The sequence below is a fragment of the Eucalyptus grandis genome, chromosome 11 (assembly GCF_016545825.1).
Source record: "Eucalyptus grandis isolate ANBG69807.140 chromosome 11, ASM1654582v1, whole genome shotgun sequence".
In the NCBI taxonomy this organism is placed as follows: Eukaryota; Viridiplantae; Streptophyta; class Magnoliopsida; order Myrtales; family Myrtaceae; genus Eucalyptus; species Eucalyptus grandis.
In genome coordinates, this window is record NC_052622.1 from 29,646,537 (window position 1) to 29,669,271 (window position 22,735).

The 22,735-nt window shown below is 39.7% G+C and overlaps 1 protein-coding gene and 1 pseudogene across 1 annotated transcript; one reads left to right on the forward strand and one right to left on the reverse strand.

The window, feature by feature from the left end:
* Positions 1–3,565: 3,565 nt before the first annotated feature.
* On the forward strand, positions 3,566–6,381 carry LOC104425705 (dimethylnonatriene synthase). The gene is made up of 3 exons (XM_010038483.3): positions 3,566–4,576; positions 4,990–5,451; positions 6,010–6,381. The coding sequence occupies exons 1-3, from the start codon at positions 3,635–3,637 to the stop codon at positions 6,175–6,177; spliced, it is 1,572 nt and encodes a 523-aa protein (XP_010036785.2). The 5' UTR covers positions 3,566–3,634; the 3' UTR covers positions 6,178–6,381.
* Positions 6,382–20,185: 13,804 nt separating this feature from the next.
* Positions 20,186–22,735, reverse strand: LOC104437395 (annotated as a pseudogene).

Sequence of the window (22,735 nt, forward strand, 5' to 3'; positions counted from 1 at the left end):
CCAAGACAGTATTCCACGTGAAATTGACCCCATAACATGGGGTTCTTTGATTTGCTGCTTTAGTCCGCTCCAGTCTCCATCCGCTCCTTTGCAAAGGATTGATTGAGTGACTATTGGACGGATGAGAATCGTGATTGCGATCGTGTGTCGCTTTCGGGTTATTGATTTGATTCGGGAAGTTTTACCATAAAAATTAATCTTCTTTTGTAGACATGTTAAAAAAGACGATAGTATTTGAGGATATCAGATAGTTGTATTGTGTTAAGATATCTCTTAAATCTTTTTCTTTTTTCATGTAACATTTGGTTTTTAGTTAATGGCGGTGCAGCAAGCCCCTGCTGGAGCACCCTCTCCGTCAGCTGACGTTGTATGTATTATGGTGAGTGTAAAATGGGAATTACACTTGGGTATCATTTCTTCTATGATTTCACCCCGCTTTTTCTTCCCTAAGTTATCTTTCATATTTTATAGGTTCGCATTGCATTTGTTCATCAATATTACCTCATCCTTCACCAATCCCCTGAGCATGTTCATCGATTTTGTCAAGATATCTCTGATTGTGACGCTCCTTTGTGTAATGTGCCTTAAATGTTGTGTTTCATTAGGCAATATGTATATTACTCTGACAGACATTCCAGTTCTCTCTACGTGTTGGTTGAGCCATTGTTGGTGTTTTTCTCCACTAACTACACAGTGAATGCTATTTGTGGATGGTCCGATTAATTAATGGTAGTGTATTGGGTGTTATTTATTTTATATAACTTAAGCCGCTTGGTCTGATCAATTAATTGTTTTCTTGATTCCCAAGTTCAGTTGGCCTAATCGCATGTTTAATTGAGCTTGCATGTGCTTGATTAAATGAATGTTAGGCCTAATTACGAGTATCAGTGCATGTATCCACGGGTTTGATTAGCTTTAACTAGTGATTAGTAAGTTAGTATTCCACTCTGTGAATGCAAGTGAGGGTTAATTATCACTAATCTTAATCAATGAACACCTAGAAAACCTAATGGACTCTAAAGTGGTATTAGATAGTCCTAGGATTTATAAAGTGATGTCAGATAAAGTTAATCAAGTCCCCAAATCTAGAATCTCTAGTTACAAAGAGATTAGGACAACACTCCCAAGTCTCAATTGATTTCTAGCCAACCTCAAAAAACTAGTAGTGGGCCCTAAGAAATATATTTAGATTGTTAAAAATTTAAGACGTTTGCTCTTGAGAGAAAGTCTATGCTCTTGATCAATGAACCTTCTTTAGGGCAATAAAGAAGATAATGCGTTCAAGCACTCTTTTCAATAAATCATCTCTTAAGCAATTACTCCTAAATCTATTTTAAAGTGGCAAAGGTAGGCCGCAACAGCATTCACCCAAAACACGCATTAGATTCATTTCAATATTCATCAATTTAAGGACGAGATGGTATGATTAAATCTCTGATAATTGCCCGTTTTCCCTCCACTCCAGTGGCTTGAATCATGAAGCTTCTTAGCTATATCTTATCACATCGTTGAATTCCCAAGTCCTTCTGCGGATGTTGTGGTTGTGGAGCTTGTGGTGGAGGTTTTTTCTGCGTCACTTCGTACCGCAGGGTGAGCCCGGGTTCTTTTGTTTCCTTCGAGCTGTGCTCCAAGATTGATTGAGTGAATATGTGGCGGACGAGGCTTGTGATGGTGACCGTGATCGTGTATCACGACTGGGTTTTCATTGGACGAGGCTCGTGATGGTGACCGTGATTTTTATCATGTTTGGGTTATTAATTCATTTCAAGCAGTTTCACTGCAAAACTTAGTATTTTTATCTAGACATGTTAAAAGATGATAGCACTTAAGTGCATGTCATTTATGTCAATTCCAGATTAAGAATTCATGGGTAAGCCATATATAAAATAAGTGGAATTTAAAATAAGTGTGCTTTTAAAGAAGGAAATAACACCAAATAAAACATAAATGCACATGTTTCAAATTAAGTTGCAATTTTTATCTATTTGTTGTGATTTGAATTTTGTGAATATCGAGTGAAGTTTATTCAAACATTAAAAATAAGTTATTGTTCAAATCAATTTTATCTACTTTTGAATTGAATGGATAAATAATGCATTTGTTCGTGTAACTAACAAAGCTATACTTCAAATTATGAGTATTATTTATTTAGTACAATAGATTTCTCTTTCTGACTTAATTTCAAATTAAATGCATTAACTCATATATTTGAACTTCTTTATCTATCTTTTTTTTTTTTTTTTTGGTAAAGTCTTTATCCATCTTTCTTCTTTTCAATTTAAAACCAATAAGATAAATAGAAAGAGATGGATGTTTGGGAAAGATAAGAGGATATTTTTCAAAATATTTTATTTTATATATTTTATTGATCAAATAAATTTGAAGATGCTTTCTAATTTTTCATTCTTGGATCATTGAATTAGTGATGGACGTTTGGAGATGACAAATTACCAAACTAATGATAATTGAATAAATATGGGCCACATGGCACAATTATTCCGTATGGCATGCACAAATGACAATTACAAAGAAAAATTTAGGTTCCACGTGGCGAGTATGCAAGCGAGCATTCTTTCGATTCTAACATAAGATATATATAATTGCTAGATGAGCCAATTGACACCCACTTTCAGGGACTTTTCTCGGTTGCATTTAATATTTTCTAAACTACCATGCTAAGCTTGTGATAATGAAAATGCAATTTCAATTTCTAGATCTCAATATATACATATGAACTTTTCAAAAAAATTAAAAGACGCATCTCATATTTTACCTAATAACCACTTACATATGTCTTTTTTTGAAATTATTATATATGTACCTGACTTTAACTGTGGATATCACTTTACATGTTCTCATTAGTTATTCTTGTGTCCCTATTATAAAAATTTTGATTTGTTTTACAAAAATACCCCACCCAAAAATCAGAATCAATTACAAACCGAATCGCTCAAACTCTTAGCAAAATGTTAAAACGAGTTTACAATAAACGACTATTTGCTCTTTTTAATACAAGATTTATTTAGAAATGTGTTAATGGTATATGCAAGAACAGAGATATATAAGTGACTCTTAAATTAAAAATGAGGTTTTTTTTTTTTTTTTTGTATTTTTCTAACCTTTCAATTTGCTGGTCGAAAATGTTTACCCACTCTCAAGGGCGAACTTTTTGTTTATTTTCCAATATCCCAATATTTGTCACCTTCAATCCCATCCTACGATCGAGTCGCAAGATCTCTTCCTTTGGGTGGTATTTTCTTTTTTTTTTTTTTTTTTTTTTTTTGGTCGGTCTTCCTTTTTATGGTCTTCCTTTGATCGAGTCGCAAGATCTTTTTCAATCCCATCCTAGATAGTACCCACTATCTTAGGTACTATCTGGCAAATTTGCTCTCGTCGTGATGGCCGACAAGTCATAGGATCCGTCCTAATCAAAGGAAAATTGTTTGCTCATTTTCTCTTGCCATGACAACATGTGATACGAAATCTATTCATAACCTAACGGTATCTGGCGGAAAAGTTATTGAGCTTCTCATTTCCCAAAAATCTGTCACTATAAATAGGCATGCATGCAACTGCACTAAACATAGATTGTTACCGGCAAATCGCACCATTCCACAATCGATTCTTGCATCCCATGGACATCCCTGACGAAATGCATGTCGTTTTGGCTATAGTTTTTTCCCTTCTAGCGCTCCGCATCGTTAACAAACTTGTCAAATCTGACAACAAAACGGCCACCGGAAGCCGAACCCTGGAACTGCCCGGGGCATGGCCTCTGGTAGGCCACCTCCACCTCCTCTGGGGCCCGGGGCCGGCCTTTCGGAAGCTCGGGGCAATGGCCGATGCGCTTGGGCCGGTGTTCTCGCTCCAGCTTGGCGTCCACCGTGTGGTTGTCCTGAGCAGCCGGGAGGCCGCCAGGGAGTGCCTCACCTCAAACGACCGCGCGCTCGCCTCCAGGCCGGACATTGCGGCTGGCCGGCACATGGGCTACAACAGTGCCGTGCTCGGGCTCGCCCCCTACGGCCCCTACCTCCGCCTCGTCCGCAAGATCGCCACCCTCGAGCTCTTCTCGAGCCAGCGCCTCAAGGAGCTGCGCCCGGTTAGGAGCTCCGAGGTCGACGCCCTCACTAAGGAGCTGTGGCATCAACCCGCCAGCAGCGGAGTGGCGATCGGCGAGAAGTTGGAGCACATGACGTTCAACATGAACCTGAGGATAATAACCGGGAACAGGTACAAGGACGAGGAGTTCGAGGAGGTCGGGTCAGACGCGTGGAGGTTCAAGAAAGCGATCAACAAGGCGTTGCATCTTTGCGGGGTGTTCGTGCTCTCGGACGCGATTCCGTGGCTGGAGTGGCTTGATTTTCAGGGGCACGTGAGGTCCATGAAAGAGACGGGCCGTGAGCTAGACTCTGTGCTCGAGAAGTGGCTGCGACAGCACCTTGAGAAGAGGTCAAACAAAGGGATCCATGTTGATGGTGGTGACGCCGATTTCATGGACCTTCTGTTGGAGAGCCTGCCCGAAGACGATGTGGTGTTAGGCCACGAGCGTAAGGACATAATCAAAGCCACAGCTTTGGTAACAATTTCTGCGTTCCATTATCATCATTGTCTATTAAGTTTGAGATTATGCTGCATGAACGAATATATATTTGCTTGATGCAGCCACTCCGGATTTAAAAGTCTACAGTCGCTCCTTTCAACCTGAAAAACTTTTCTGGACCTTGCCTAAGGAAGAAGATTTCTTCAACTTCGGCACTCTTCATGAAAAATTTATTTGTTTGATTCTCCATATACTGAAAATAACTTTTCTTTCTTAGATTTTATCAGTCGCGTAGACGAAATCTTGTTAACTGGTTTATTCTTGAATTAGCTTGTCAAACATGCATTGAAGATTTACGATCGCATCTATATATGCTTCTCAGTTTACTTCTCCATCATGACACCTCTCTCTCTCTCTCTCTCTCTCTCTCTCTCTCTCTCTCTCTGCAGATCCTGATAATGACTGGGACAGAGAGCACATCCATCACAATGACATGGGCACTCTCGCTCCTCCTCAACCACCCAGCCGCTCTCAAATCCGCCCAGCAGGAGCTCGACACCGTCATCGGACGAGAAAAATGGGTCCAAGAGTCCGACATTAGCAATCTCAAATACGTCCAAGCCATTGTCAAAGAGACCCTCCGCTTATACCCGCCAGCTCCTCTGACGGGGATCAGAGAAGCCATGGAGGACTGTTACATCAGCGGCTGTCACGTTCCTAAGGGCACTCGAGTGCTCATCAACATTTGGAAGTTACAAAGAGACCCTCGGGTCTGGCCGGAGCCTGACGCGTTCCTGCCGGAGCGATTCTTGGAGGAGCACAAGGAAGTAGACCTGAGAGCTAAGAACTTCGAGTTTATTCCGTTCAGTTCGGGCAGGAGGTCTTGCCCGGGGGCCACACTGGGGTTGCAGGTAACGGCCGCTTCTGGCATGATCCTCACGCTTTTATAAAAGGACAAACTGAATTCGTTAGAAATTATAATGTTTTGATAAGAGAAATGATTGGACGATGCTCTTTAATATATTATGAGAATAATAGTATATTTCAAATCACAAAAAAATTAAATAATAAATAATTATAAGTTATTATGTACTCTTTTAAAAATCATGGCTCACACAACAACCAAATATTCCGACAAGACTGTTCTTTTCGGTAATCACACGATTGACTAGAATTGGGCTTACATCAACAGTCGGGCTGGGTCGGGTCGGACACCTGACCTAAATGTCCTTGATCCAGCCCATCTCTGTTTCAAATATACTGATCGAGTTACAATTTGAACTGGGCCTGGCCCATGCCGACAAGCTCATAACCAAGAAAAAAACTGCTTACACAGGTTCGCTGTATCGTGCGTTGTGTCTTATCGGCTTGAGCATATGTCTGATGGGACTCGATGACCCGTAGAACCGACGTTCAAGTCTAACTTGAATACATAAAACTCGACTTTGATACGTAAGTACAAATCGCAGGTGGTTGAATTCACGCTGGCCCGGATCCTTCAAGGATTCGAGGTGACACTGGCTGAGGGGGCAAGGGTGGACATGGAGGAAGGGCCCGGCATTGCCCTGCCCAAGGTGAACCCGCTCCGAGTTGCGCTGCAGCCACGCCTTCCGCTTCATCTATTCGAGGGCCTCTAAGTGGAGGGAAGGGGATAATATGACCGGAGCTCTTTTTTATGAATACCTTCCTAGCTGTATTGTTATCATTTAGTACTTCAATGTAATGGATGAAAGTGGTTCTCTTTCCTTTTTCCTCTTTTTTTCTTTTTAATCTACGAAATGTGTAATGAATAATGGATTAAATAAAAAGGATTCTGTTAAACACTTCATTAGAAGTATTAATGCTTTTGTAATATGAGTTTTTAATTACGACATGTTAGAAAGAGGCTTTTATTCAATTTTCAATTTACTCTGATGAGTAGTAAAAATTGTTTTTTCTATCTTTAGGTTCTTATTGAGTACTATGAAGATATTAATATTTGTTAACAAGACCCTAAGTGAAATGGGTTGTCAATTTAAAGGTTAGATGATCTTTCATGATAGATGAAATTATCAACCCCCTTAGCATATTGGATACATTGATCAAAAGAGCAATTTTTGCCAAAAAAAAAGGTCATTATTTCATAAAGAGACATTTTAACTATTAACATCCTAGTCGAGTTGCGATAGAAAAACTTGCCAACCAACCTAACATTCCGTGACAAGTTTGGGACTCTAAAGATAGCACCCGGAAAAGATTGCTAGTGTTGTTACCCTTGCCAATCCTTTTATTTATATAAGATAACGTGATATTGCTAATTATTAGCACATGCAGCATTTAGAGTGCTTAAATCATACTATTTAACAAAAGATCTTGGCAACCATTAGGCATGCGGCCCTATCTAAAAAGGGATTGGAAGGTGGGTTGAAAGGTAGACTGTCAAAAATACACCTATTTTTTACTCACATTTGATGTGCTAGATTGTTATATGAATTAGTTTAATTCTATAAATGGATTTAGAATGGTGATGTGACATCCAAGAATTTGTTTCAACACACCTAGCCATGAGCCCACCTATGACCCTCAACCACGGGGATGCATATCTAGCCATGGGTCATCTATATACATGCCACGTATACGCGACACGCGACACGACGTAATCGACGTCATTTCTCGAAAAAAAAAAGAATTAACTACACGTTTCGACACATTATATATTAAATAAATATTTTTATATATAAATGCATAAATAACTAAATAATAATAAAAAGAGCCTAGAATTAATATATACTAAAAATATTAATCCTACATTTGTTAATATCATTCATTCTTTTAATTTGACAAATTCTACATTTCATTATAATAATCCATAAAACTTTGAGGAAAAAACAAGTAATCAACATTCCACTATTAAATTTAAAATTTAACAATAAGCAAAAAAACAATCAATATTCCATCATCAAATATAACAAAAAGTCATTCATCCACATTATCCACTTCTTCTGAAAAAGAAAAAAAAAAACTCCATCTCCGGCTCATCAAGTGAAAGATTTACAACTTCAAGCACCTCAACATCTTCAAACGAGTCAAATGCATCTTGCTCGATGAGTTGTCATGCGCCCTTGCAATTTGAAGCATTATCCGTAATTACTTGGACCACATTCTCATGCCCAATTTCATTAATAACTTCTTTCAACAAGTTAAAAATGAAATAGATATCTTTTGTTTCTCCCGAGCAATCAATCAATTTCATAAATAGTGGTTCTCCATCTGATACTGCCGTGAAATTAATAACCGGTCTTCTTTGTGAGTCACTCCATCCATCACTCACAATCTTTACATCATTCTCCTTCCACATGTTTATGATAGGTGCACACAACCTATCAATGTTTGCCTTCTCTTTTTGCAACAAAGTGGTCATCAACAAATTATATTTCGGTGGTATATAACCCGCAATATTATGATTAGCGGCATAAGTGAAAGCGAATTGAAAATAACGATTCCTTATTAGGTTAAATGGCAAGCCCGCTGAATAAAACATCCTAGCAATCTTACAATATAAACGTTCCCGTTAAGTCATATTAAATGTATCTTCAAATGATTTTCCACTCACTTCCACATTTCCTTTTTTTTAGAGTTAAATAATAAATCCATTCCGTCACCACCACCACCACCACTAAGTGAAAAACTAGAAAGAGGCAAATGTACATTTCTAGGTGCAATACTCATTAATTTAGTATTGACATCTTCCTCTAATATTTTCATATCCAAAAGATCTTTTTTTTCTACTTTTGTGCACTTTCCAATTCCTTTTCCACTTATCATCATCAAATGGCCCCTCACTCGCATGTATGAACTCTTAAAATTTTTGTGACAAAAGTTACATCTCCAAGACAAATTTCCCCCTACATTGGTATAATTAACTAACTTAGTAACATACCTCCATAATGGTTGTTTTACAACTTCATTGCTAGGATAGGTGGTTGTGTAATTGAAGTACTACTAGTCATGTTTGAACTTGAAGGCATTTTGTAAAAAAAAAAATGTTATTATCAATTGCTATAAGGTTTTTTAATTAAAGTTAACTAAGGAAGATTGGTACCAATCGGAATCACGTTACGGGAAGCAGTAGACAGCAGCAAAATAGTGACAGACAACAATGAACAACAATAAATGACAGCAAGCAGCGGTAGACAGCAACGAGCTGCTATAAACAACAGTAATAAATGAGCCAACAACAGCCAACAGCAGTAATACAATAATGAATGGTAGAGAACAACAGCAATGCAGCAGCAAACAGCAGCAATACGGCAATGAACAACAATGAACATCAACAACAAAATTTCCATCATCAATTCCCGACCATTACACATACACGACCAAAGTCATTATGAAAATGGCATTAGACAAGACACTATTTTTACTTATTGCATGACCATTGACATAATCAAGTCAACAAACCAGTTGTACAAATATTGATAAAAGAAAACCGGCTGCATGAATGAGATGCATCATTGTTCCTTACAAGTACTTAAATTCGTAGCACCACTTCCCACTTATCTAACCCTGTAAGTAGAATTAGGAAACATGATGTCCCAATCACAGGCAACATGCTTCTAAAGATTGGTAGAGGTCAGCATTAGATAGAGATTTAAAATACGCATTGCAGCTCCCCCTTCTCGAACTTATGGCTAGCCATCCCATAACCCTTTTTTCATTAGCAAACAATTAGCAACAGTAACTACAAGTACAAAACCGACACAATCAACGCGACTTCCGAATGTCATAACACCCATCTGAACTCAAACAAACATTAATGGCGTCTAAATTACAACAAAAATATAAGCTCGTCTATTCTAAAAAAATTGAACAACTTGTCTCCTTCCCACAAAACAATTCCCAACTTTCGCAAAACACGTGCAAGCACTATCGGCCGGAAATTCATTACCTAAACAAAATTCCAACTTGAGCTCAATAACTCATCTCCTCCCCATGAATCAATTCCCCGAACTAACTCTAGGGTTTGCAAAAAAACCTCAAATAGCATTATAAAGAAATCCAAGACACTGAATCGAAAAAGAAAATGGAATGACATAACTTGCTAACCTGAGACGAGAAAAAAGATGAAATCGCGATCACGAGACGATGAGAAGCAACGCGGCAACGCCTGTGAGAGGCAGAGGCGCTAGTCGCTCAGTCGGGGCGACGACCTGATGCTTGCAAGAGACGAAGGTGGGGTCGGAGGCTGTTGTGGCGACGGGTGGGGTTGAGGTGCAGAGGGCTACGGCGACTGGTTCACACAAAAGAAAAGAACGAAGGTGCGTGTGACAGTGGCGAGAAAAGTCCAAAACCAAAATAATTGGAAATTTGTTTTGTTTTTATTATTTTATTTTTATTTTTTTCATATATTTATATTTAGACCCTAGAAGTTTTGGAAATTTGTAAAAATTACCCCGTGCATGTCGGAGTCACGTGTCGGAATTTCCGACTCGCATGTCGAAGCGTGTCAGAGGCAGTTGACCGCGTGTCGAACACGTGGTGGAATGTTGGACACTACACGAAGGGTCCCAAAGAGTGTTTGTGCTTCTTAGTGGATCATCACAAGTGACTTTGCCCAATGACATTGGCGCTAAAGTCAAGTGCTTACTTCATCTCCCACATCCAAGTCCCAATCATGAGTCAAATATTAATGATAGAACTGATTCACAATCTTATTTGGCAAGTGAAGAGTAATGCAAATATCGTGCCATTATGACCAAATCTTTAAGCCATAATTACGAAGATGACTCATAGGGCTACTTGACACTAGGAGAAATGCTCTTTCAAGGTGGCCACTCATTCGTTCTACAATGATTATACTAAAACCACACCTCATCACTTACACATGCCACACTCTCCCCTTAGCCTAACCAAGTGAGCCCATATCATTGGACCACAACCCTCAATTATGAAACTAGCCGATGATGGCCACCCCAAAGGACACATATCCACCTAGGTTAGCCACCTCTTTCTCTCTAGGCTAGCTAACTTCCCTTCATTTAATGACCAACTAATGATTACCACCTTAAGACGCCATATCTTCACTTCGACTAGCCAAGTAACCAAGCTTATGGGACCACTTATGCTTAGGCCTAGTTAGTATAATCTAAGACTCATAATTATCAAATCTTAGGCTCTTAAATGTTAAAACCACTTGGGAAACTATTTGCTAAATAAATAATGTCATTGTGAGCCTAGATAAACACATAAGCAAGTTAGAGTGCCACCTCTTGTCATTAGCTAGGAAATGTGTAGAAATTTCATTAAATTACTTGACATACACTAATGAGGGTCATCATTACAAGAATGGGTATAATAAATAGGTCATTTTCCTCCATTTTCCACCACCACTCACCAACATCTATCTCTCTCTCTCTCTCTCTCTCTCTCTCTCTCTCTCTCCTAGAGGCCGCTCGCCTTTTCCCCTCACCTTGGCCATTCGCTTGCTCGCCCATCTTGCCGCCGACCGTAAAGTGTAAGTGGAATCCTTATGTGACATCCCGAAATTTGGCCATGTTTCGAATATATGGAATGGTTGTTTCGTGGTTGCACTTATAGTTAATTTACTCGGAACTGATCACTCACAAATTAACTAATCTATTAGGTGATACCGTTAAAGGATATAAACGCCGCAAACTAGAGAATTTGATTGAAAATCAACTGCTCGACCATAATAATCGACAATGGTCAATACAACACCGTTATAAATCAATTAGCAAACAGATATAAGTCGATTCGATAGAAGTACGTAGTCGAATTGCGAGTGGTTCTGCATGATCACAATATTCGCGTTGAATGATAATAACCCGATTTTCTATCAATATTATATTTGGGATACGTAATTGAAATCTCGCGATTATGTGACAATTGAGGATCATCTATGATTCGAAGATGCACAAACATGAATCGAAAATTATCGCCACAAGTCAAATGTACGAAAATCCCTAAAAATTACCCAATATGTTAGATTATACTAAAGTTGTATTTAGTCGATTTTAACGACGAAATTAAATTCGATTTCGAGAATCGGACGTTCGAGCGTGTCACGATTCATTTATTGGACGTCGTCTCATCTTTCAGTGAATTTTCGTCGAGTCCGAAATTTTGCGGAAAAATAAATTTCTAACAAAAAGAAAATAAAAAGGGAAATTTGGATGAGAGGAAAAATGGGATTTTTCTATCCCCAAAATGGTTTATTTGTGAGAAATTAGAGCTAAATTAGGATTGGTTGGGCACTTGACTTAGGAGTATGAAGACTTTAGGGACATTTCAATGATGGTTTAGATATTTGGCTTAGGCTTGTGATTAGTGGGTCACTTGATTTCATGATTCTTTCTTTTCTCTCTCTTTCTCTCTCTCCCCTCCCTCTCATGCACACAACCCCCTTAGCCGACTCCCTTTCTTCTGCCCATTTCTTCACTCCAACTTCTTCTTCCTCTTCTTCATTCTGTCACTTCCTCCATTTCTCCTCTGCACCCCTCAACTTCTCTCTCTTTTAGCCGCCAGCACCCTCACACTACATCCACCAACACTCATCCCATTCACACCCACCTCTACACAACCAATCACCATCGTCCAGCACGCCTCCACAGAGCCGCCGTTCGCCACAACCAGCAACCACCACACCCGAGGCTCTTGCAGCTCCATCTGCCAACTCCACGGCAGCCAGCACCCGCGCCGCCCAACCACGCCCGTCACTGCCGAGCTACCACCAGCTCAGCTCACCAAGCAGCCACCGTCCATTCCAGCTCAGCCGCAAGCAGCCACTGCCACCTTCACCCAAACCACCCTTGGCCGAAGGTTTATAGGGCAGCCACAACCTCCGTCAAGCCTCTATTCAAGACGTGGTTATCTCCAGTTCTCACTGCCATCGCTGTGAGCCCACCGCCATCTTAATCCCGTGAGTTAACTCCATAATTCTTGATTAGACCGTTAATTACGCTTAAGAGGTGTTTAGTTTAGTGCTAATCATGATTAAATTAGTACTGAGATGAATTAGTGTTGATCAACCATGGTTAGGATAGTTAACCATTGTTAGGTTAGTTAATCATGCTTAGGTTAATTAAGTTGGATTAGCTTAATTAATCACAGTTTACTAGATACTCGTTATTTGCTATTTTCATGGGTTAAAATGTACTATGATTTTCAGGGTGCTTCCTTATTAAAAAATGTTCTAAACATCTTCATTTATGACATATATTTTACTCAAGATTTTATAGATTTAAAATAACAAGATTTTAGTTTCGTTACATGCAAGGCAGAATCTCGTATTGTGCTGGAACCCATGAACTTTTGGTGTTTAAAGAATTTTTATAAATTCTTAGGGTTTGATTTTTGAAAGAGTTTCTTCACAGTCAGATTTCACATAGTCAAATTTCACATAGTCAAACTTCACATGAAAAAGTTTTTCATCACATCTTGAAATTTAACATAGTCAAATTTCAAAGCAAACGGACAAGTTTTGGATCTCGAACCAAGCTGATTTTGGAAAACATAATTTCTAGACATGAATACAGTTTTGGTAACAATTTGAGCGATTTACTGCTCCTATTCTAGAAGATTTAGGTCAAAGTGTCTTCATAAAAAGCATTCGTTTAAGTATCCTTTATAATATATTTAAACTTAAGGATTTTCTTAACTCGTTTGGTTATGTTTCTGGAATTAATCTTGGAAACGTGAGAGTGGACTCAGTTTCTGCCGATAAGAGCTGGTTGTGGTCTTGTGGTTATTCTTGGTTTCTTGCTTGTTGGAAAATGTACATTTTGTGATTTGATTGATTTTTGACATGCTGAGAACTTATGCGTGATTTTGAGTGCTGCACGTACAATATTATGTGAATGGTTGTTCTATGATAATTGTCTATTATTGTTGCAAAAGATGGCCTTATGGGTAATTAATTAGAAAAACAATGAGGTGTTGGGTTTGGACACAAAAACTTATTGTTCAATAAAATAATGAGGTTTTAAACTAGGTGTGTGCAAAGTTTGACGGGTTAATTTTGATTTCGGGAGCACATACGAATTTATTTCGAAAATTTTTGAACAAAAAAAATGAGTTGCAAGGTTTATTATTTAAAATGAGATTTTGGTTTTCTTGGCTAAATAACGAAAATAAAAACCGGTTTGATTGATGATGTGCTTGCATGGTCACTAAATGGAACCCGTCACACAACGGAAGTTTGGGGGGCAATGCCCAAATTTTATCAGATGCGTGGCGGGGGTTTAGAAGCCGAGTCGTAATTGAGGCCGGACTGATGCTCTTTTATAGAATACCGTCAAGGCATGAGTTCTAGACGTTACCGTGTTCGATGAGGCAGGATAATGCTCGGTTACGCCACATGACCGCCCACTTTTGAGTTGGCCGTGGCCCGAGGGGTCATAATAACCGAAACTCGCCTAAATGGTTGTGATGCTTTGCGCCTGATTATAGGGCAAAATTGTTAAGCATGGTATGGGACGTGTCATATTGGTTTTATCTTATAATCGGGACCCATGTGAATGTTTGGATGATGAGAATCATGTATTCTAGTTATTAATTATGCTTGTCATATTTATAATGGCATATATGATGTGCTAACTTGCAGAGGTGTGCCGAGACGAGGTAAGTTTGTTTGTGGTGCCTGTTTAGGCTGCCTCCAAGACGAATTTGCATCCTAATCAGGGCTTAGGTTGTTGACTCGCTGAGATTTTTATCTCATCCCGTCTTGGTTAGCCTTTTTCAGGTCCTTAGTATGGAGGTCTGTCCAGTCTAATTCGGGATTCCATGGGATATGGAGGTAGATAATACCTTCTATCCTATCCCCGGGACCAACCGATTCCGTGAGTTGGTTGTGACCACGGTTTGAGTCAACAAGAATTTGGGCTATGACGTGCCCCACCGTTTCCAGGCTTAGTATATTACAAATTTGAACAGTGATCGGGAGGGTCCCATGCATGGTTTTAATGGACCGTGCGTAGGAAGTGGGGTTGAGTAGGACACCGACCCTATGGATATAGACATCTCAGAAGGTGTCGTGGTAGATCCAAGTACTGAGCCAAAAGGGCCCGGGGAGCCATGTTCAGACTTGCCCAACATCTTGCTTGGAGCTGGGTTTGGATATTAAGACGGAGGTTGTAGGAAATTATGGGAGTTGTACAGTTGGAAGTTAACCCCAACCTCGACCCTTTTTGTTAGTCGATCGCCTAGGAGTTCTTTTTTAGGTAAGCTTGCATATAGGAACTTGTATGGTTAACTTGGTATATATATAAAACGTAGTTTGTGAAAAAATCGCTGGCATGTTTTACTATCCCTATGTTTGTTTGTTGACTAGGTGTTTTATTTAATTTGCTTCTACATGTGCTTAATCGAAAGATAAAAAGAATGGGTCGACGATACATCCTAGGACGTCACATTTTTAAGTCAACCGCCGAGGGATGTGCGCGCTCTCAAGGTTCGGGGCGTGCCACCTTAGAACTAAGTTGGCGATCTGTTTGTCGTTTGAAACTTGGTTGTTTGCTTGAATGTTGACACCTTAAATTTTCGTCGACATTTTAAATAAATATTTTGCAAAAATAAAAAAAAATAAAAAAAATAAAAGAGAAGAAGAAAGAAAAAAATTGATTAACATGAAAAGAAAAGAAAAAAAGAAGAAATAAGGAAAACGAAAAAAAGGAGAGAAAAGAAAAAAGTAAAAGAAATATAATAAAAAAAGAAAAAAATGGGAGTTTTAAGAAGACGGGGAATGCTCTCGAGGGGGATTCACGATCGTTTTTTCGATCTCTCGCTCTCTCTCTCTAAAATTTTGGGCGCGCGGATTCTCTCTCGAAGGCTCTTTGCCCCCGCCGGCTCTCTCTCTCTCTAAAGGGGATCTCGGCTCCCGCTCGCTCTCTCTCTCTCCTCTCAGACGCTCTCTCTCGATCTGGCGATGCTGGCACTCTCTCTCGAAAGGGGATTCTCTCTGGCGAACCGATTTCTCCTTCTTGATCGCCTTTGGTTCAAGGGATTTCGATCGATCTGAGCTCGATCAGTTAGGATTATCACCGGAGGTTTGATCGTTCTCTTGATCAGAGGTGACGACGGTCACCGCGGCAATGACGGCAGTGAATCTGATTCGGCGAATCACCCTCGGAAATCGGAAAAGCGAGGATCAAGTATCGCGAAGGGGTTCTCAATCGCTCTCGGTTCTGGTGGTTCTGAAGGTTTCTCAGCAGATCTCTCTCGGTTTGGGGCGAAGATCGGCGACATCGACGACTTCAGCTGCGGTGACGGCTTCCAATCGTCTTCTTGTTCTGCTTTTCCGATCTCTCTGTTCTAGTTCGAGCTATCGCTCGCTCGCTCGCTCGATCGAAGACCGGCGGTCGGGGATCGCACGTGAGCTCTCTTCCCCGCTCTCTCTGTCGATCCTTTAGGGTTTTTGGCCCCTTATTTTCCTCTCCTGTTCGTCTCTCTGACCTCAAACATTTTCTCTCGGCTCTATCACGCATCGGATCTGATTCTCTGGAACGGCCGGTAGAATGACCTCGGGGTGCAAGGGTCAGATTCTTAGCGATAGCATCGGCGATGACGGAAGGCTCAAATTCGCGTGATCCGCTCGGTTTGCAAATTAGATAGCTCCCTTGTGACAACAGTGAAAGCGATGGTGGCAGCGACAGCTGCAGTAATGGCGGTGTCGACAACAGCTTCCAATCGTTTCTTTGTTTCGTTTGCCCGATTACTCACCGCGGTTCAGTGATCTCCCCTTCCCGGCAGTACGAACTGGTGAGTGAACTGATCACCCTCTCTAGCTCTACATGAATCGACGTTCTCAACATGCTTGATCTATCCCTTTTCGTTTTCGTCGTTAGTTATCTTCTGTGGTATATCTAGTTACATGCAACTTGTGAAACGATCTGTTGAGAAGTGCTCTGCTGATAAGTGACAAAAAAGTCTGTGAGTGGAGGTTCTGTTTTGAGTATATTTTTTTCTCTATTGTAGTTTAATTCCTTTTTCTCTCTATTTCTCTCTCTTGGATTGTTCTCTGTGGTTCGATCGCTTTATCTTGTCATGATCTGTCGCATTTTTTCTCTCGACCCTGTCTTTGATTCGATTGGATAACATCTTCGCTATTGGCCTATTTGTATCTACTATACCAACATTTAGAAGAATTATCAGACATCAGTCAACAGAACAATTCTCTGGGCTGCCTCATATATATGCTCTCTTGAACTGTTTGCTTTGCACATGGTATGACACATTGCTAATATCGAGTAATAACATGATGATCATGATGATGAACTCCACGAGTGTATTTTTTTTTAGTTAGCAATACATAGCTCTCTATGCGACATACATAGGTAAACAGAAAAAGGTTGCTGGCCCTTTCGCATCTGACCTTTCTTGATGAAGATACTCTAGCAGCAGATTTTAATGATCATAACTTTTGATTTAGTCTGTCATTCATATTGTGTTTGAATGCTTTTTAAGCAAATGATGATGTTGGGATTGTCCTCGGCTGTTCTTGGCAGTTTTGCAATTGTAGTAGTTACGAGCTTACATATACTATATGCTGACCATATCTTGATATCCCATGATTGGGTGTGCATTTGATTCCAACTTGAGGTTAGTTTGATTATGGATTGATGTCATTTTGATCAAGTAAACTCATACGTGTTTGTGAGAATATATGGCTTCAATTTCATGGCAATTTGTCATCAAACAATCACAATTTGCAGTCTCGTGTGCTCTGTCACAATTATGTTTGCATGCTAAAATCATGGATTATAGATGTCGCAATGGATAATAGATGATCAATATGTTGATTGTGATCATTTGCATTCTCTAGAAATTCGGAGCTGCAATTTGTAAATGATTAAGTGTTCTGTTTTAACGCTCTACTTTGATGACCTGTGTTGTTTGTCATTTTCACATGATTTTTTGTGATTAGATTCTAAAGTTGATGCCTAAATGAAAGTTGTTCATTAGGTTTCAATCTATATCAAATAAAAATTTTGCGATAATTGAAGATCATTTACCCGGGTCAAGTATGTCTAGAATATCCTTGACCTTGTTTGAAATTTTGCTGTTCTGATTGATTCTCTGTTTCGGATGACCTTTTGTGCAAATGACCTGATACGAGCTGATTGCTGTGGCTTTTTGTGTTTGATGCCTTCATGAGAGCTAAAGATGGTTTGACTAGCTTTCCAACGAGCTATAATACACTCTGATCCGATATCATTAGCCACATGAAATCTTCTTTAAAAGTCTACTCCAGAATCTGGAAAATTGTTCTGGTTTGTGCGGTTGTTTATGTTACTGATCTAACATATTTGCTAAATGTCTTTGTTTGAGCTAGAAAATGATTTCAATTGTGTTCATGACCTTCTAAGGATTCGTAGGAGACTTCTCAAGCTTTCTAATGATGTATTATGTGCATGATTTGGTTGTCATTTACCTAGTCAAATGAATATTACCGCATCAATGTTTGATTCTGGAAATTTGTAGATCCTCAGTACTTAGTTTTTGCTATGGCAAATTTAAGGTCATAAACTTCGAAATCTTGAGTTGACGTGTTCTGGACAATTGATCTGCATTTAAATTTGTGTACCGTGCTGGAAATTTGATTTGAAATCTACTAGCTGCTGTGATTGTTGAGCATGTTTCTGTTAGGCTTATTTTGAGCTCTTTAATGTCGTTGTCTCGTGAAGTGATGAGCTAGAAGTTCGACGTGCACATATTAGGTTTTCATCTGAGATTCACGTATTAGAAATCCTGAGATGATTCTTTCATGAAATTGTTCCTCACATGCTGATTACCCGTCATAGAAATTCTAGGATAAGATAGCTATTGATTGTGCTTTTATCAAGCCTACATCGAATACCAGTTTCTGTAATGGATGATTTGGTTGATGGATGCACATGCATTCTTAAAACTTTCTTTTAGAATATCATGCATACTAACTTTGATGATGTATAACATGCTATCTTCTTGGCTATGAATGTTGTGTATATTCATAATATGCTGTCGCCAAGTTATAATTGATGTTTGTGACTTGAATTTGCTGGATGTTCATGTCTGATGCCTATGTTCACTCATTATAATAATGATTTTTATGCGTTATCTTAGTCATATAAGATGAGGCAAGGAATCCTTGTGTCTTAAATTAGGTTTAGATTAGGATCTGAACGTGAAGATGGTGGAGGTCGATGTCCATTCTGACCATTGTCATGTACTATTTGTTTTCCCAACATATGTCTCGGGCTCCATGCATTGTATAAAACCCGACGAGTTGCGGGTTTCTTTTCTTTCTCGATTGTTTTCTTTTTATATTCTTTAGGATTGCATGATTAGGTTTACTATTTTTTCCTTAAGTGTTTACTTCATGTCTTGCAATTTCATTTTCATTGTTTGTTTTCCTTTCATTTTTTAGGAATAGAATAGAATGAAAGTAATCCACCGCACATGGTCACTTAGTCTAGAATTGATGATCCTGAAAATATAAAAAGAAATGCATGAACATGTTAGGAAAAACACAACATACTGTTTAGGTACCGAAATGGCGCTAATAGCAATATTAGCATAACCCAAGTCCCCAAACCTAGATATCTGGTTGCGTAGGAATCGAGGGAACACTCCCAACCCTCAATTGGGTTTCTAGCCGACCCCCAAAATGAGGCTAGTGGCGACTCTTGTATATTTTTTAGGTTGTTAAGGGCGCGTTTGGTAACGTTTCTGTTCAAAAATTGTTCCAAGGAACAGAAATAAAAAAAATAAAAAAAGTGTTTCTGTTCTGAGGAACAGTTTTTGAACAAAAGAACGCGTTTGGTAAGTGTTAAAAAAAATTGTTCTTGAAATAAAAAAAGAACAGAAACACGTTTTGGTAAGCGCAGTCAATTTATGTTCCTAAAATAAAAAAGAATAGAAACACGTTTGGTAAACTATACAAAATTTATGTTTTAATTTTTTTTTAATACTTTTTTTTTTTTAAGAAATTTTAAATTTGATATTGAATATTCATTCTCATGAAATGCTCATTAATTTTATTTTGTTCATGGTGAGTGAAGACAAACATTTTGAACATGATCATATGGCATACTTTGTAAAAAAATTTGTAAGTAAAGTTTGTATCAAATTTTTTTCAAGTACTTTTTTTTCTTTTTATTTTTATAACATATAAACTTGATATTGAATTCTTATTGTCATAAAATGACGGTGAGGGCGGTGATCAAGGCGGTGAGGGCGCGGACGAGCCTGGTGCTCAAGGAGGCCAAGGAGCTAATCGAGGGGCTGCCGAAGAAGTTCGAGGAGGGGGTGTCCAAGGACGAGGCGAAGGACGCGAAGAAGCAACTCGAGGAGGCCGGTGCAAAGGTCACCATTGTTTAGGGAAGGACCCAATTCGAGGCGATTGATATAGAGCCAATAAGAAGTGATGGTCTTTTAGGGTTTAAATCGAAGTGTGATTTGGTGAGAGGGTTTAGTGTAGTTATAGTGGGAAGGAAATGGTTGTTCATGGGGGGCCTGAGCTAATGTTGTATTTGCATTTGTAATGAGGAATTTGACTTGTGCGAATCTCCAAATTCTTTTCTTGTTTCTTTGTTCATTTCGATCGATCTTTTTGGGCTTCTTTTTGTTTGGGATTTCTTTCGATGCAATACACAAGACAACAACATTTGATTTGACAAAATTGCAGAGGAATTGATCTATCAAAAATCACAGAAAATGAAGTTCAGGATTCAAGTGCCAACAGCCATACATGAACGACACATGATTTGCAAACTCAGATACATCCTCAATTCATGGCCCAAAGTCTCCAGCCGAGAATCAACAACCAATCTATTAACATGATAAAATTAGTCATCCACGAAATGAAAATCAATAAGTCGTCGATAAGGTCCTGAGGAGCTTCATCTGCGGGCCTTTTGATGGTTATGACAGGGCACTCAACATGCTTCACGCAAAATTCACTAACGGTGCTGACAAATACCCTGTGATGTTATGTGTATGACAAGATCAGGCAATGAGGTGTATCCAGAAATATGCATGACATTAGCTAACTCTAAACAGACGATAGAGATGTATCGACATGCGAGATGTGACAACTAGTAAGAGAACTTCCACTCAACCAGCAAGTCAATGATGAGGTCATGAGAGGAAGATCAAGCTGTCTTGAAGCCTATGGGGACTCCACAGGGGCAGGCTCTCGATTTATGAGATGTTCAGCTGAAACGAGAATCCGAAAAGAGCTCAATATACCTTTGGAAAGGGCCAAGACCCTTGCTTCCCACAACAAGTAAATCAGGCCTAACTCGCTTCACCTCATGACAGATGACCTCTTTTGGATCTCCTTTCTTGATCCATGCTTCACATTGTACCTAACATGAACACATCATAAGGAAATGGCGAATATTATTGTTGGCAATGTTTATTCAGGAAAAAGAGAGGAGAAAACTCTCCAATACCCCGATTTCATGACATCTGTTGACAAAGCACTCCAGTAGATGAATTCCTCTCGCCTTGTCCCTCTGTTTCAAGCTCTTAAAATCGTCCGGAGATGCATATACACTATCCATGTCATCAAAACCTATGGCAAAGGCAAAGTGAGAGGCCATATATCAGTGAGGATGCAGGATTTCCCCAAACAATTCGCCAGGGCAACAAGAATTGCTGAATCAAAAGGCACAACTGACTTATTGCCATACATATATAAATGCCACACCTAGAGTCTAACAAGCAAAACCCCACATTGATCTTTCTATGAAGTACTTCTTATGGAAATGATTACAAAACCCGTTGGTTGGGAATTATCTCATTTAGCTAATCGCTCAGCATTCTAAAGACAGATAATACTCTCCAAAACCAATATGCAAGAGTTCTGAGCCTGGACACCCGGTCCAGCTTCACTCTCAGAGAACATATGTGATCAAATGTTTCAAGGGCTTTCCCTTTGAGGCCTAGAATTAATAACTCAAGTTTCACATTCTGTAAATTAAAACTGCAGCTAAATACAACGGCTCATGCCTCAAGTCTCTTTCTTCTTTTCACAGAATAAGAGATGGGAGAGACACATACAGATGACTATGCACTTCTACCGTGTTTTTGGTCACAACATGACACATATCACAATAAATCAGTCAGAGCATTCCATCGAAATCCAGAGAAGGATGAAGTGCCATGTACAACATGCCGCATCTATCTCATTCAGCATGGGCTTCTTCCTAAACACCAAAATCCCACCCCTCCATTCGGGAACTTCTTTAAGTAAGAGAGTAGCTTTGATGACAAGCAGTGACAACAGATCTGAAGATCCAGGTCATCCCTCTCCCTTCCTGCAACTCATCCTCTCCAGGCTATTCAAACACAAGGCTTGGCTAATTAAAGAAGAGGCGTATTCTCAAGCACCTCAACTTCTTTTTGTGTAGGGGAAAGAGAGAAGATCAATCACCATTGCTGATTTACTACGACAACTGAACTAGAACAAGATTTTCAAGCGGCTGCAAAATATCCAAGGTCTGCAGTTGCCGAAACTCAGACTAGGCAGAGGGGAGAGTACCTAAATTACCATATACAACATGCGCAGCATATTCAGTCCTCTTCCATTTCCCGAGTTCTTTTAAGATTGCCTAGTTCTAATCGATTTGATCGTTCTCAAACTCTTCTCCACATCTTCTTGCCATCCACAGCATCGATTTTCCGCCGATCACACCGCCAACGATAGGTACGCCAAAAACCTCTCAGTGCACACAAAAATCGAGAGAGAGAGAGAGCATCCACATTCAATTCTCACACAAAACTAATCAACCAACAGGCCACGGATTCGATTCGTCGGACGGTGAAAACCGCGCGAATATCTATTCCTGACGCGAATGCGACACGGAAACCGACCGTACATCGATACTAACAGGAATGCTCGGCGCCTATCGATGAAACTAACACCGATCACATCTCCTCCGATCGAACCAAAACAAGAAGCTCAAACGCAAAAGCGAGAGAGAGAGAGAGAAAGAGAGAGAGAGAGAGAGAGAGAGAGAAGACCGTCTTCGTCGGGGGCCTGGACGTGGAGGAAGAGGAGCTTGAAGCCGGAGGTGTTGGAGCGGACGATCTTCTGGAGAGTCCACTCGAACGCTCCCCGACTGCTTATTAACGCGTGCGATACCCCTTGATCGTCGATTCGTTCACTCCCATCATCACCCTCGTCGGCTCCCCCTCCATCTCTCTCTCTCTCTC